Below are 13,129 nucleotides of genomic sequence, written 5' to 3'. Positions count from 1 at the left end.
TTGAAGAAATATCAAAGGCTGTGGGCGCTGCACGACCTTACTTATATTATTATATAATAAAATTATAGGCCGAGAGGGCAGCTTGTTTTGAAGGGAAGGGGGACGTATTTGATCGGTAAACAAAAGCAGCGCACGGTCACGGATAGTACAGAATAACCTCTCAACGGGTGCCAGAGGGTAGACGAGCTGCAGAAGACAATCCACTTAAAGCAACTAGAGCCACTTACTCCGAACATCTCCACTCGGGATTTCTGCATTATATAGCCCACATCGCCAGGAAAAATGTAAGTAGCCTGTTATTACATAATATCGCGTGTGTATAGGCCCATTCCCGTGCTTTTATATAGGCTATAGGGCTAATTTGTTGCTTGTGAGCCACTTGTAATTTCGCGACGTGATTGGTGATATTCGGGAAATAACAGGATTTAACGGTGCCTTGTCATTCAGACATTCGACCGTTAATAGGTTATTTCGACCGTTCGTCCGAATTCACTTTAATTGTGATTGTGAGCCTATACTGAAGAAGCATATGGAAGAAAGAAAAAACACACTACGTGATGAAATAGTCTAAACGAAGCTAACACCTATGGCCTAACCTTGCACAGTAAAATAAATGAAACCAAATAGACCCCCCAAGGGTCCATTTGTTTCCAATTGTATAGCTTCACTCTCGCAGTTATAAATGAGCACTGAAGACTTTAGGCTAATGTGTGCAGTTGAATAAAGCATCGTCGTTAAAGGCCTTATCTGTCAGTAAACAGGCTTATTTATTTCATTTCAGCCTTGTTCGGTAGCTATTTCATTCATGTTAGTATGCTTTTACACTGGGCACGCACGTCATTTCATTCCAGATTGGACTGGTTTGATTTCAAAGGGACGATCGTGTGATCGCCCAAAGGCTTATAAATAAAGACTACATTCTATTTGCGACTATTTACATTATTAGCCTTCGTTTGAACGTGTTTGGATTAGGCCTATATTTGTGATATTAGCCTACCGTGGGGGGTGGGGGTAGGCTACATACAATCCAGAGTGTGGCTTAATTCTAGCCTACAAATAGAGCCAACAGGGACCCTTGCCGTTCTTTAAACTCAGAGAGTGTACACATGGAAGCAAATGGACCCTTATTTGGTTCCATGTGTAGGCTATACTCTCAGTGTTAAACGAACACTAGTACGGATTTCAGAATGTAGCCTAGAATGTCGTTGGTTGTCGTTACGAGGGCGGACAGATACAAAGCAGGGTGTATTTTCCCCCATGTTTGCTTTCTCATCAGTGTCTTATATAGCGGTCATCATGTCTTTATATTTCGGGCCCTTTGTTTATAGGCTATTGTTGCTGTTTTCGACAAGTGTGTAAGTGTCGGCTGTGGAAAGATGGCCGTGACAATTCCATCGTCTGTCAATATGTGCACAGGAGGCTACACGCCATTTAATGCTATTGAAATGGCCTATAACCCTTAACCCTATACATACGATGGCTAATTGGACAAATGTCGAGGATGTTTAGCCTATACGATATGGGCTGAATGTAAAATAAAATAAATCCCATTGTCAAAAAAAACGATCACCATGGATCATATAGCCTATAGGAACGCCCTCCTCGACGTTGTAGCCTGCTATAACCGTTTTAAACAGGCCTCGTCGAGTCATGCTCGATGGGATTTATTCACACATTAGAGCCAACTGGGTCGGAAAATACCCTCCGAAACAATGAATGGGCTATTATAATCTAGGTTAATCCACCGTCATCGAGACTAAAACAAACATAAGAGCAGTCTGCTGTTGATCAGACTCTGGCCATGGTGCTGAAGCGGCGCTGTCCGGTGCTGAAAAACACACAGCCTGTGTGTGCACGAGTGCACGAGTGCTGGGGGGGGGCGCGCTTGCGAACATTGGTCACTACTCACTAGACTATTTTTGCAGCCTCTGCCTTGAAAAGGGGTCTGAAAAGATGTAGCTACTATCTATTTGATGTTGCGCGCAGTCAATTATTGTCTGGCAGCGTTTTAGTGAAAGGAATGTGAAAAGGCTTCTAGCAGCTTGTTGATTAACTTCCTGAACCACAGCATGATCCATATTCTGGGAGGAACATTGGGCAGAAATAGCAGATATAGCCTACAAGCTCACAACGTATATGAGCTTGTAGATAGGCTATTTTTGAAAATGCGTTGAGTATATATACAGAGCCAACTGATCAGGTCTCGTTCACTATGTCTAGACAAGGGTTTAAGTGTTTAAGCCTTTTTTTTAGATGTTCATTGTGTGCCATACCACATGTCAGAAGACACTGACAATGTTACTTCGCGGTGTAGTTTGGGTTGTTTATGGTCTCACACTGTGGAATACATGTATGACCTGCCTCTCTGGCCTTCACCATGACACACACCAGGAGAAATGACCTGCAGCTGTATTGGATAAATGGATGTGAGTTGTTGGGGCAACGTTAGCAGTATGAATGCAAATTGAACATGATAAACAGGTTCCATTTGCTCCAGTTCATTCAGCCTCGACAATATGTTGGCCCCAGTTTGAACTATATATATGGCAAATCAATCAATCAATAATCAATCAATCAATCAGTCAATGAATAGCGCAAAAACATTGAATGAGGAGATATTTGTTGCCTGTGTTTTACCACCAGGAGATAAATGAGTCATTCAAGTATAAGTAGTAAGTAAGTAAGTATATATGCAGCAAGGTTATAGATGAGTATGACACTCATTTATGACATCACTGTATGACAGCCATTCTCCTGATGTAGGATATGATGTGTTTTTCTGGTCCAGGGGAAGAGGAGTATAGGAGGAACAGGCTTCTATTTGGCATACACTTGTGTTAAGAACTTGACTTGGTGTTTTGTTTGAGATTGCATGGGCACAATATACTGTAGACATTTTTAATAAACTCAGTGTCAATGTCTGTCTTGAGATGATAACAAAAGTTGACGATTAGAAGGATTTGTTGTCAGATGGGGATTAACAAGTTGTGTAGCAGCATTTAAAGGTGACCTTTATGGAGAGTTCTGTCTCTATTCAGGAACGTCTCACAGATGATATGTATTGTACTTTTAAAAATATATATTATTTATTTATATTTTTAGCTTTTCTGCCTTTATTGATAGTTACTGGTGAAGAAAGACATGCATGAATGAGGGAGAGATAGACATGCAGCAAAGGTCGACATGAACGGGACTCAAACATGCGACACGCTGTCAGGCCAGAGCCTATGTGTCATGCTCCTGGACCGCTAGGCCAGCGGGCACCCAGTGATGTATTGTACTTCAGAACATCACTGAACACTGAACCGGCAGCATCAGAGCATGTGGGATTGTGACCTCATAACTTCATCTGTTGCATGCAAAGAGCAGATAATGCTTGTTGTTTATTTTAAAAAGAGGAATTTTAAAATAGGTGATGCAGCATTCAGTCATGCAGGTGGTGTTTAACAGAGAAGTACCGGTAATACTTTCATTTACTTCAGGTGATGCTGCAAGCTTTTAGAGATACAGAGCAACAACACAATACCACAAATAATGTGACTAATGCTACTACAGAGGTCATCTATTTTAAATCATTGCATTCTCTGCCATACAACCAAAATACAATTAGGAAACATGTCAGTTAACAGATGTCCTACCTGGCTCCTATACCACATGTGTGGGGGGGAAGGGGGGTTCAGTTCTGAGTCAGCTCGCCAGGTTCAGGTACCATCCAGTACCAGAAACCCATCCAGGGGAAAATCTTTCAGAACAAAAACCTGACCTGAAAGGCCAGGTGTCCAAATCAGTCTTTGCTCAAAATAATAAATCATTATTGCTACTGTAGGTCGCATTTACTATGAAGTTAGTTAGTCACCTACGCCTCCATATATGGTCACGCCTTGTGACATCACGCCTCCATATATGGTCACACCTTGTGACATCATGCCTCCATGTATGGTCACGCCTCATGACATCACGCCTCCATATATGGTCACGCCTCGTGACATCACGCCTCCATATGGTCACGCCTCGTGACATCACGCCTCCATATATGGTCATGCCTCGTGACATCACGCCTCCATATATGGTCACGCCTCGTGACATCACACCTCCATATATCTGGAGGTATATAGAGCTGCATATATAGAGCCGGCCAGCAACTCTACATCTGACTTCAAACCTCAAACCCTTAGATCTCCCTGTTCTGACATTCCATATGTTGATCCTCCCCACCCGTCCTTCCTGTTCTGACATTCCATATGTTGATCTGACCCCCTATGCCAAAGCGCCAGTGCTCGCCCAGCAGTCTGCCGTCACCCAGGCAGATGCGTGCACGCGACCTCGCAAGGTCGCTTCTCGCCCTCAGGGCGTCTTACTGGTCAAATAAACGATCAATTCATGAGAACATTTTGTTTCGATTTGATCAAGATCAAGAACCAAAATGTTGTAAATTCAAACATAAATGAACATCAAATACTTTCAATTAAAAATAACTCAAATAACAAAATCAGCTGCTGCATGCTGCTGCCAAACATTTCGGCCATCTTGGACAGAGTAGAAGTGGGAGTGGAAAGTGGAGAAAATGATGTCACTCTTATTCTGCTCTGTGGTTGACAGTTGAAATGGGTTCCATGTTTGTTGGGTTGCCATGTTGGCTGGGTTACAAAGTACTGAAGAACCTGTATTTCCATTGCCAGGTCTGCCCCAGCCGCTGGCCCCCCTGCTGAGGGAACTCAGCCCCCCAACCTCACCAGCAACCGCCGTCTGCAACAGACACAGGCACAAGTGGATGAGGTGAGTAACCAAAGTAAAAACCCAAAGTCACATATTCATATGAATGTGTGAATCTGCAAACAGTGTATGTCCAAAACCTTGAAAAAAAAAGATCCTGTGTTTCAATGGATCCAATGTAATTATTAATAGGGCATTCAATTGATGAAAAAACATAAAAGGATGAAAAATCCAGATACAACGTTTCTTCCCATAGCGTTGATATGAAGACTGATGACAAGAATGAAACGGAACAGAAAATGTTCTTGGTGCATAAGATCTCGCAATAATAATGACAGTGTTGTTGGAATGACTCTAACATAAGGCCATACCATAATAATCCAGTAATGTTCTGCCCTCTTCTGTGCTGCGTGTCATTCACCCAGGTGGTGGACATCATGCGTGTAAACGTGGATAAGGTTCTAGAGCGTGATCAGAAGCTGTCGGAGCTGGACGACAGGGCTGACGCTCTGCAGGCTGGAGCCTCCCAGTTTGAGACCAGTGCTGCAAAACTGAAGAATAAATACTGGTGGAAGAATGCCAAGGTGAGTGTGCACATGCAGAATATAAGTACTCCTAGGTGGAATGTGCTTTGTCCAGGTGCAGCCTTGGGTTGTATTGTCAGAATGACAGATTCAAATTTTGCTCAGGCAGTGTTTGAAGTACCATCTACATTTAAACAAGAATGACTCAGTCATAGTTGCCAGCTGCGGCGTTCAGAGTATGTTTTTATGTCATTTAGACTATGGGTTGTATTGGTTTTATGGGTTTATGGGATTGGTTTCCCATTGGCAGCCTAGAGGCAGCCAATGTTGAAAATGTTTCCCACTAGGTCGCTACTACGGTTGCTAGTGGAGGTAGGTGAACATGTTGTCCAGGTGCTTTTCAAGCAGCTGTGCTACACAATGTCACCCCAAAATGTGGTGTAGTCCACTGATTCTCATACCTGGTCATGCAGACCCAAACAATTGTTAACAGTAAAATGTCAACAGTCAAAAGTGTTGATTTAACACTCAGCATTGTTGTAAAATGTACCCATAAGGGTAGTTAATTGTATTCACATCATGGTCTTCAAGGTCTAATTTAGTCTGAGATTAGGCACTGAGGCAGCAAGAATAAAAGCTAGCACAACTCTTGCTCTTCATAGATCTTCGACCTTTTCAAAAGTTAAATGTTGCAACAATTATGTATATCATTCTAAATAATTGTATACTAACACAATGTTTGGCATACTGATATTTTGACCAATGAACTATTACTATTTAAAAGATTATGTCTTAGCTTCTGGGTCAACATCAAATATTTGGTTCCTAGAGCTAGTGGACATTCACTTTCATTCATCTACCTCTATGCCAAGAAGTTTAAAATACATATACTTTGTTGTTTTTGTCATGCACTTTTTAACAACGATGCTCTCTCTCTACTGTCATTAGATGATGATTATCCTGGGTGTGATATGCCTGATTGTGCTCATCGTCATTATCGGTAAGACTCAGTCATTGTTAAATTCAACAATGTTGTGATTTTTATTGTATCAATTATATGCATATTTCGATATATTTCAAATGACTAAGTAGAGTAATGCTGACAGTTACACAATTAAGTCCTCAGTGTAAATTTAACTCAGTGTACAAACTGCAGTCCACTGTCCATCAACACTGAGGACTTTACTGTGTACTCATCACTTGACACTGAGTCCTGATGAGTAATTTTGTGAATGGGATTGTACGGGACCTGAATACGTATGAAATGTAACATTCACGGGCAACTGGGACAACAGGGACTATTGTTAGTTCATTTAGTAAATATCAGGTTCCAGATACGGTACATTTTGATGGTGTCCAACTGTCCACATTTTGAAACAGCTCTCATGCATGCATTCAACTAACATTTCTATCAACCGTACCTTTCCCCCCATCTTTCTGCAGTGTACTTCAGCACCTAAGAAGAGTTGTTCCTACCCCAGTCTGAAACCGCTCCCTTGCAACAGAAGAAACCATCAAATTGACGACAAAAATTACCACTGATGATGATGTAATTACATTTCTCCCCCAGTTAGACACCCCTAACCCCGTTCCGGGCCCCATGGCTCCCCCACTTCCACCACCTCGCCTCTGGACCCCTGTCGATCGTTGTCCCGTGAGTCTGTGGCCGTGTCTCTTTTCTTGATACTTTTGGCTCTTTCTAATCTGCCATACTCGAAACCAAACACTTGTGACGATGCAACAATAGAAAAGGAAACAATGACTCTGGCGAATAATTGTGACATAACTTATATGATATATATATATATATAGTTCTTTGTAGAGTTTTATTCTGATATATACTGTTTTGTAGGTGTGTGTGTGTGTGTGTGTGTGTGTGAGTGTGCGTATGTGCATTTTGTATTTTTTAAGTTTTTGTATTTATTTTAGTTATGCTTCAGACTTAACTACTGCCTATTTATCAAAGTGTGTATTTTGCATGGTATCACTGTCTATCTGTCCATGGCTCTTTTAGTCCATCTCTCTCTGTCTGTCATAGAGTATCGATGCACCACAATGGAGTCGGCCTTCTGTAACTAAGTTACTTAAAGGAACTGCCACTCACTTTTTGAGTTCAACCCTAAGACGATCCAATAAGTATTTGTGGAGAAACTCTCTCCAAAAGCCATAAACATGGCAACAAAGCAACTCAAACCTGAGATGATGCCAAGTTGTAAAATCTGAAGCTGCTTCATAATATGGGAAATTGATTTCTGTGGAACTTCGTCACTCCAGATTTAACATTTTGACACTATCACAGATTCAAGGCTTGCTTTATAGCTGCTGGCTTTGGTGACGAGTTGTTCAATGTCCATGAATAAGATTGGCTGTCCCAGAGCGTCCAGTAACCCTAATTGGAGCAGTGTTTCCCTTAACCACTTAAACCCCAGCATCTGTATTGTGGGGAAAGCTTTAGGTGAAAATAGCCGATATGCTATTTTCGGCTAAAGCTCTCCCCACAATAACAGAAAATACACAAGTATAGTGTCCTGAGGGACTCCGTATGGGGATTAAGTTGTTAAATCATCACTCCCATGATTCTCCCCACACTCCCAACATCTCTCATTTCTGTCCATCCATCCAGTCTCTTTCAACACCACTCTCTCCTTTTTTCTCTGCATGCTTTAGCGCCTCATTTCATCTGTTGAATTCAAAACTGTCATAGTACAGTTGGACCAATGTCTGTAGATGTTGTTTTTTTCTTCTTCTTTTTTTTGTAAGATTTACTTAGTGTCTTATTTCGAGAACATTCCTTCATTGCAGTCTAGTGCAAATGCTCTTAATGTAGCACATGTTAAGTATCTTTGAGAAGAAAAAACTACACAAGGTGTAGATAGATGTCGCCAATACTAATCCTACAAACCATAATGGAACATAACGATTCTTAGCTGTAAGCATTCGTTTTTGGATAGATAAGATTACAATTTGAAATCTGTCCAAAATTATTTTCTTTTGTAATATCTGTGACGTTGCTGAAACATTACATTTATACTACAGAGATGTCATTAATCAATATCATACCGTAGATATAGACTTGGGAGAAGAAAAAAAACATGATACTGTTACAAGAGGTTTTAATAATTTGACAACCCATGCATTTGTGTACTGTTAGCATGAAGTCTAAGTGGCCGCTGACTGACCTTATACAGTCAAAACATTATTGTACACCTAAATTTGTGTATACCTGTAGGGAGAGTTCCCAACAAAGAGGGGGATATGTTTAAAATGCACAAAATGTCCTTGTTTTTGATGGCGCTGTCTGGCTGGTCAGTAGTATGGCTGGCCCAAAAGAGATCCTCTTGCAGCAAAACCTCACCATTTAATGAGCACATGAAACCGAGACAATTCTGGTATTCTGCCTTATTTGTGAACCAAGGCAAAGTAACAGAGTCAAACGAGGGAAAAGTACAACAACTTAAAAAGTAAAGTAAGTGAACAATGAACTGATAATGTTAGGGGTTATTCTTTTTTAGATTCAAAGCTATTGACTTGAGTGAGCATTCCGAGAAACAAGAGAAACCAGTTGTTTCAACAATTGTAGCATTCCAAACAAGCTAGCTAGAGTGTTTTGGTAACGCAGTGGTTCTCTCTCTTTCTCTTTCTATGTTTCTCCCTATAGTTAAGGCCTTTTTCTTTTTTTAATATAATAGATTATATTTATATTATAGTATATTTTTGTGTGAAACAGGCAGGTAAAGAGTAGCGTGTACACTGTACTATTTGCTGCCATGGGCAGGGCGCTCCTCTCTACCTGTGTAATGTGTGTTTTTGTAATTCTGCTATGTGCATTATACACTGCCAATTAACTAGGGAGAGGCTTTTCTTATTGTTCCAGCTGTTTCCTCATTGGTGCCCTCGCTGGTTTAGTTTTGAATGATTCCTTTACTATTTTGGCATCTGCTCCTGTGCAATTGACCGTTAAAGCTACATCCACAGTGCAGGACAGTACAATGTGCTTGCTTTTTCTCAAATCTCCAGTCACACTAGGCCTTGTATGCATCCGCAAACTGCAACATATAGAACATAGTTCCTTAAAACTGTTGAATTCCCATTCATCAGTACATACAGGGTCCATATTTTAACATGAAAAGGCTTCCAGTGGCCACGTTCAAGGGGGAGTAAATTAAAGAAAGCAATTGAGCTGGTGCTGTGCTGTGTTGAGAAAGCCAATTGTTATATCATACTGCTCTTGCAAACATTCTAATGAGTGCTTTGGCCTTTGTACATTGGGAATCGTGGCAACATCTTTTGAAATCTGCAGTGTGTACAAATCTTTAGTAGCCATCTCTTTTCGAAATTATTTCTTATCCTTGTCATCTATTCTACAGTATACTGTAGGTGAACATACTCCCCCTCAACTCACTCATTTGAAACACATCTTGTGTTTGTGTGCGTGCGTGCGTGCGTGCGTGCGTGCGTGCGTGCGTGCGTGCGTGCGTGCGTACGTGCGTGCGTGCGTGCGTGCGCAGACTACGCACACGTGCATGCATGTGTGTTAGAGTAGCTCCGCCTGTCATAGGAATATCCCTTGTTTATCCCGACAGATTAGGCCGCTTAAATCTCACAGAAGGGTGACTTGTTTCCGTGACAACGAAATTACACTAGCAGATAGGTCACAGTTCTGCCAGCCAGCTCTGTGAAAGAGGTGTCTGCCTTTTGTATGTGAATGACGCCAAATGTATCTGTCCCCTCGACCCCAATGCCTTAGAATTACCCGCTCCCCTTTCATTTCCTCCAGAATAGAGCAAAACTAATCACATAATATTACCAAAGACCAGATTTTCATGCTTATGCTGCCGATTGCCATCAAAAACAAGTGAAAGGACATGTTTTCTCCAACAACTTTTGAAAAGCAATCACACTACTACTGCTACTACAATTACCACCACCATTGTTTTAAAAAGCTTACTCTGACCCCTACAATAACCTTTAAATAATTAGCATGTCTGACCCCTACAGATTGTATCTGTGATGTGTCTCACTGGCTCAATACATTTTTAATAAATGTGAATATTTTAGCATATGCAAGAAAAAAAGAATAGATATCATGAACAACATGCATTAAATTCAAGTACAGTACAATGCCTACCCCACCATAAGGCCGTGTATGCAGGTCTGAGGAGCTACTTTAATCTGTAATCAGTCTCTAGACAAATGATCCTATAACTAAGAATAGCACAACTCTTCTTTTTCTGTCTCTGTAGTGCCGACAAACAGTAAAAAAAATAAAAAATAAAAAATAACTATAGCTGTAACATAAACAAAAAACAAGAAAAACATAAACAAAAAAAGATCGGTATTGTTTGGTGTTGTTATATGGGGGTGTTTTGGGGGGTAGGGGGGGTCCTTTATCCTCAGGGTTCAAGATTTTAACAATTATTGAAAATATACACATAGGTGAGGACTACAGTAGTAACCTATTAACCAATCAATTGGATATTTCTGCAACATTAAAATGTTTCAGGGTTTCAAACATGGTCGTTTAAACCCTCCCAAAGGAGGCATCATCATCACAGAGGATTGAGGTGACATGAAACTACTGATTGGGGTAGGACCTCTGTGTTAAATCCATGAATCCAATTGTTGTCCGTTGAGCGCTCAACAAATTTGGATGCAAATGATGAAACTAAAGTGAGCGCTCTTATTTTTATTTTTATTTCTTGTCTGTAAAAGAAAAGAAGTGCACATATTTTAACACCGTGGCACTTTTTCTGTTGTATTTTTTATGTTCATTACTTTGGTGGGATTGGGTCTTGAACATGATTTGTTGGATGATTTTGTTTCATGTCAGCCCCCAGAGTTGTTTAGTAATCTCAAACATGCTGCTGTCAAGTCATATGGGGGTAATTCTACCAACATAGTTAGAACTATAAATTAGAATTACAAGCTGAACTGTTGCATTAAATAGGTACAGTTTTGTACAATAAAGCAAATACACTGCATCAGCTGAAAGCAAAGTAGCTGATGGGGCAAAACAGAGTTGAGTGATTGCTCCTAAAGATTTGCTAAGATGCCAGGTTCAGCTCAAGTGATTCTTGCTTTTACCCCCAAATGGTATGAAAGCAGCAATAGGAGGGAACCTTTTTTGAGACTCTAAGCCTTTGCAGGATGGCTATAAATGTACAAGATTCTGTTTATTACACATTAACTTGTTTTTATTTTTGAACCAAATGCTGTTTTGTTTTTTTCTTTCTTTCTTTCTTTCTTTCTTTCTTTCTTTCTTTTATTTTGATTCAATTTAGTAATAACTCCAGATGTCATTGAATTGTTTGTGTGCAAGCACTGGTGAATAAAGGTCAAGAAGAAGAAGTTAATGGAGGAAAAAAATAAGTATTTTTACTCCAGAATGCTTAGAATGGTTTAAACAGATTGCTGTTTTTAATCTATATATATATTTTGTTTTGAATCTGTTTATTTTTTAAGAAAGATTTTGGTAAGGTTTTGGGGGGAATGGCGTTTTAGGGTTGAAGGCTCATATTGCCTCTGCTCATCTAGCCTTATCAGGAGGGAAAAGACTGGAGGATCATGGGCAATGTGCTCTGGGTTTTTTCTTTATTTTATTTTTTTCTTTATTTTTCTTTATTGATAGATTTATTGTGCTGTCGTTTGGTATGGGGTTAGAAGGTAAACTGTAAGGTGGTTCAACGTGAAAGGAAATGAATTGAAAAACAGAAGTACATAAAATAACTGTAGTGTAAATCTATCAATGTCTTATTATATTGATGAACATCATGAAATATATGTATATTGGAAAAACAGCGAGCCTACTGTCATGCTTTGTTCTTCTGTGTATGATGTGTGTGTGTGTGTGTGTGTGTGTGTGTGTGTGTGTGTGTGTGTGTGTGTGTGTGTGTGTGTGTGTGTGTGTGTGTTGATGGGTAGACACTGACTAGACAGACACAACCTAACTAGTTTGGTGATTACTTGTATTCCTGAAACCAGTACCAGGAGTGAGAACCACTGTGCGACACAGCCCAGCCCAGTGGTTCTCAATCCTAATCCCAGGGACCCAACACAAGATTTGTGTTGTTAAAATGATTACGTTTTCTCCAAATTGATATGTTATTGTTATCGGCTAATTAAAAAAACAAATCAGATGTGTTTAAAGTTAAACATAATTATCCTATAACTAATTTAGCTGGAGACCTGGAGGTCCCTGCCTGGACCCCACTTTGAGAACCACTGCCCTAGCCAATAGAGAAGATAAGGCATTCACCCTGAACAGTGAATCACTTTGAGAAACACTGCCCTATAGCCAATAGAGATGATAAGGCATTCACCCTGAACAGTGAATCACTGCCCTAGCCAATAGAGACGATAAGGCATTCACCCTGAACAGTGAATCACTTTGAGAACCACTGCCCTAGCCAATAGAGAAGATAAGGCATTCACCCTGAACAGTGAATCACTTTGAGAACCACTGCCATATAGCCAATAGAGATGATAAGGCATTCACCCTGAACAGTGAATCACTTTGAGAACCACTGCCATATAGCCAATAGAGAAGATAAGGCATTCAACCCTGAACAGTGAATCAAACACTGACCCCAACCCTGATCTCAAGTAACGCAACATTCTTGCCTGAATTATTTCAACAATAATTTCTGACATTTACCAAATGCTTTTGATGCTAGCTAAAGTGAGCACCAAGTGGTGGGTATTGGTATGCAAATAAAGATGACAGAACAGGCTGTTCAAAATGTCATTATGTACCAACACAATAAACTATCTGTGCTCACAATATTGTATCAATAGCATTCTTTTAACTGGAGTATCAACTGTCTTACACACACTGTAATAAAATATACTGTATATTTGGATCATTTCTGCAATACAGAGCATGTGTAAATGTA

At 40.2% G+C, this 13,129-nt stretch overlaps 1 protein-coding gene across 1 annotated transcript; it reads left to right on the top strand.

Moving 5' to 3' along the window:
* On the top strand, positions 1 to 9,325 carry vamp2 (vesicle-associated membrane protein 2). The gene is made up of 5 exons (XM_079507900.1): positions 1 to 284; positions 4,680 to 4,776; positions 5,139 to 5,297; positions 6,186 to 6,237; positions 6,681 to 9,325. Coding segments are annotated over exons 1-5 (327 nt in total). The 5' UTR covers positions 1 to 282; the 3' UTR covers positions 6,698 to 9,325.
* The last annotated feature ends 3,804 nt before the right edge of the window (positions 9,326 to 13,129 follow it).

The sequence above is a fragment of the Electrona antarctica genome, assembly GCF_951216825.1.
Source record: "Electrona antarctica genome assembly, chromosome: 8".
NCBI lineage: Eukaryota > Metazoa > Chordata > Actinopteri > Myctophiformes > Myctophidae > Electrona > Electrona antarctica.
This window is presented reverse-complemented; position numbering and strand designations above follow the sequence as displayed.

Coding starts and splice junctions, on each gene's coding strand:
- vamp2 (XM_079507900.1), top strand. Junction 4,777..5,138: donor CACAGGCACAAGTGGATGAG/GTGAGTAACCAA, acceptor TCATTCACCCAG/GTGGTGGACATCATGCGTGT. Junction 5,298..6,185: donor ACTGGTGGAAGAATGCCAAG/GTGAGTGTGCAC, acceptor TACTGTCATTAG/ATGATGATTATCCTGGGTGT.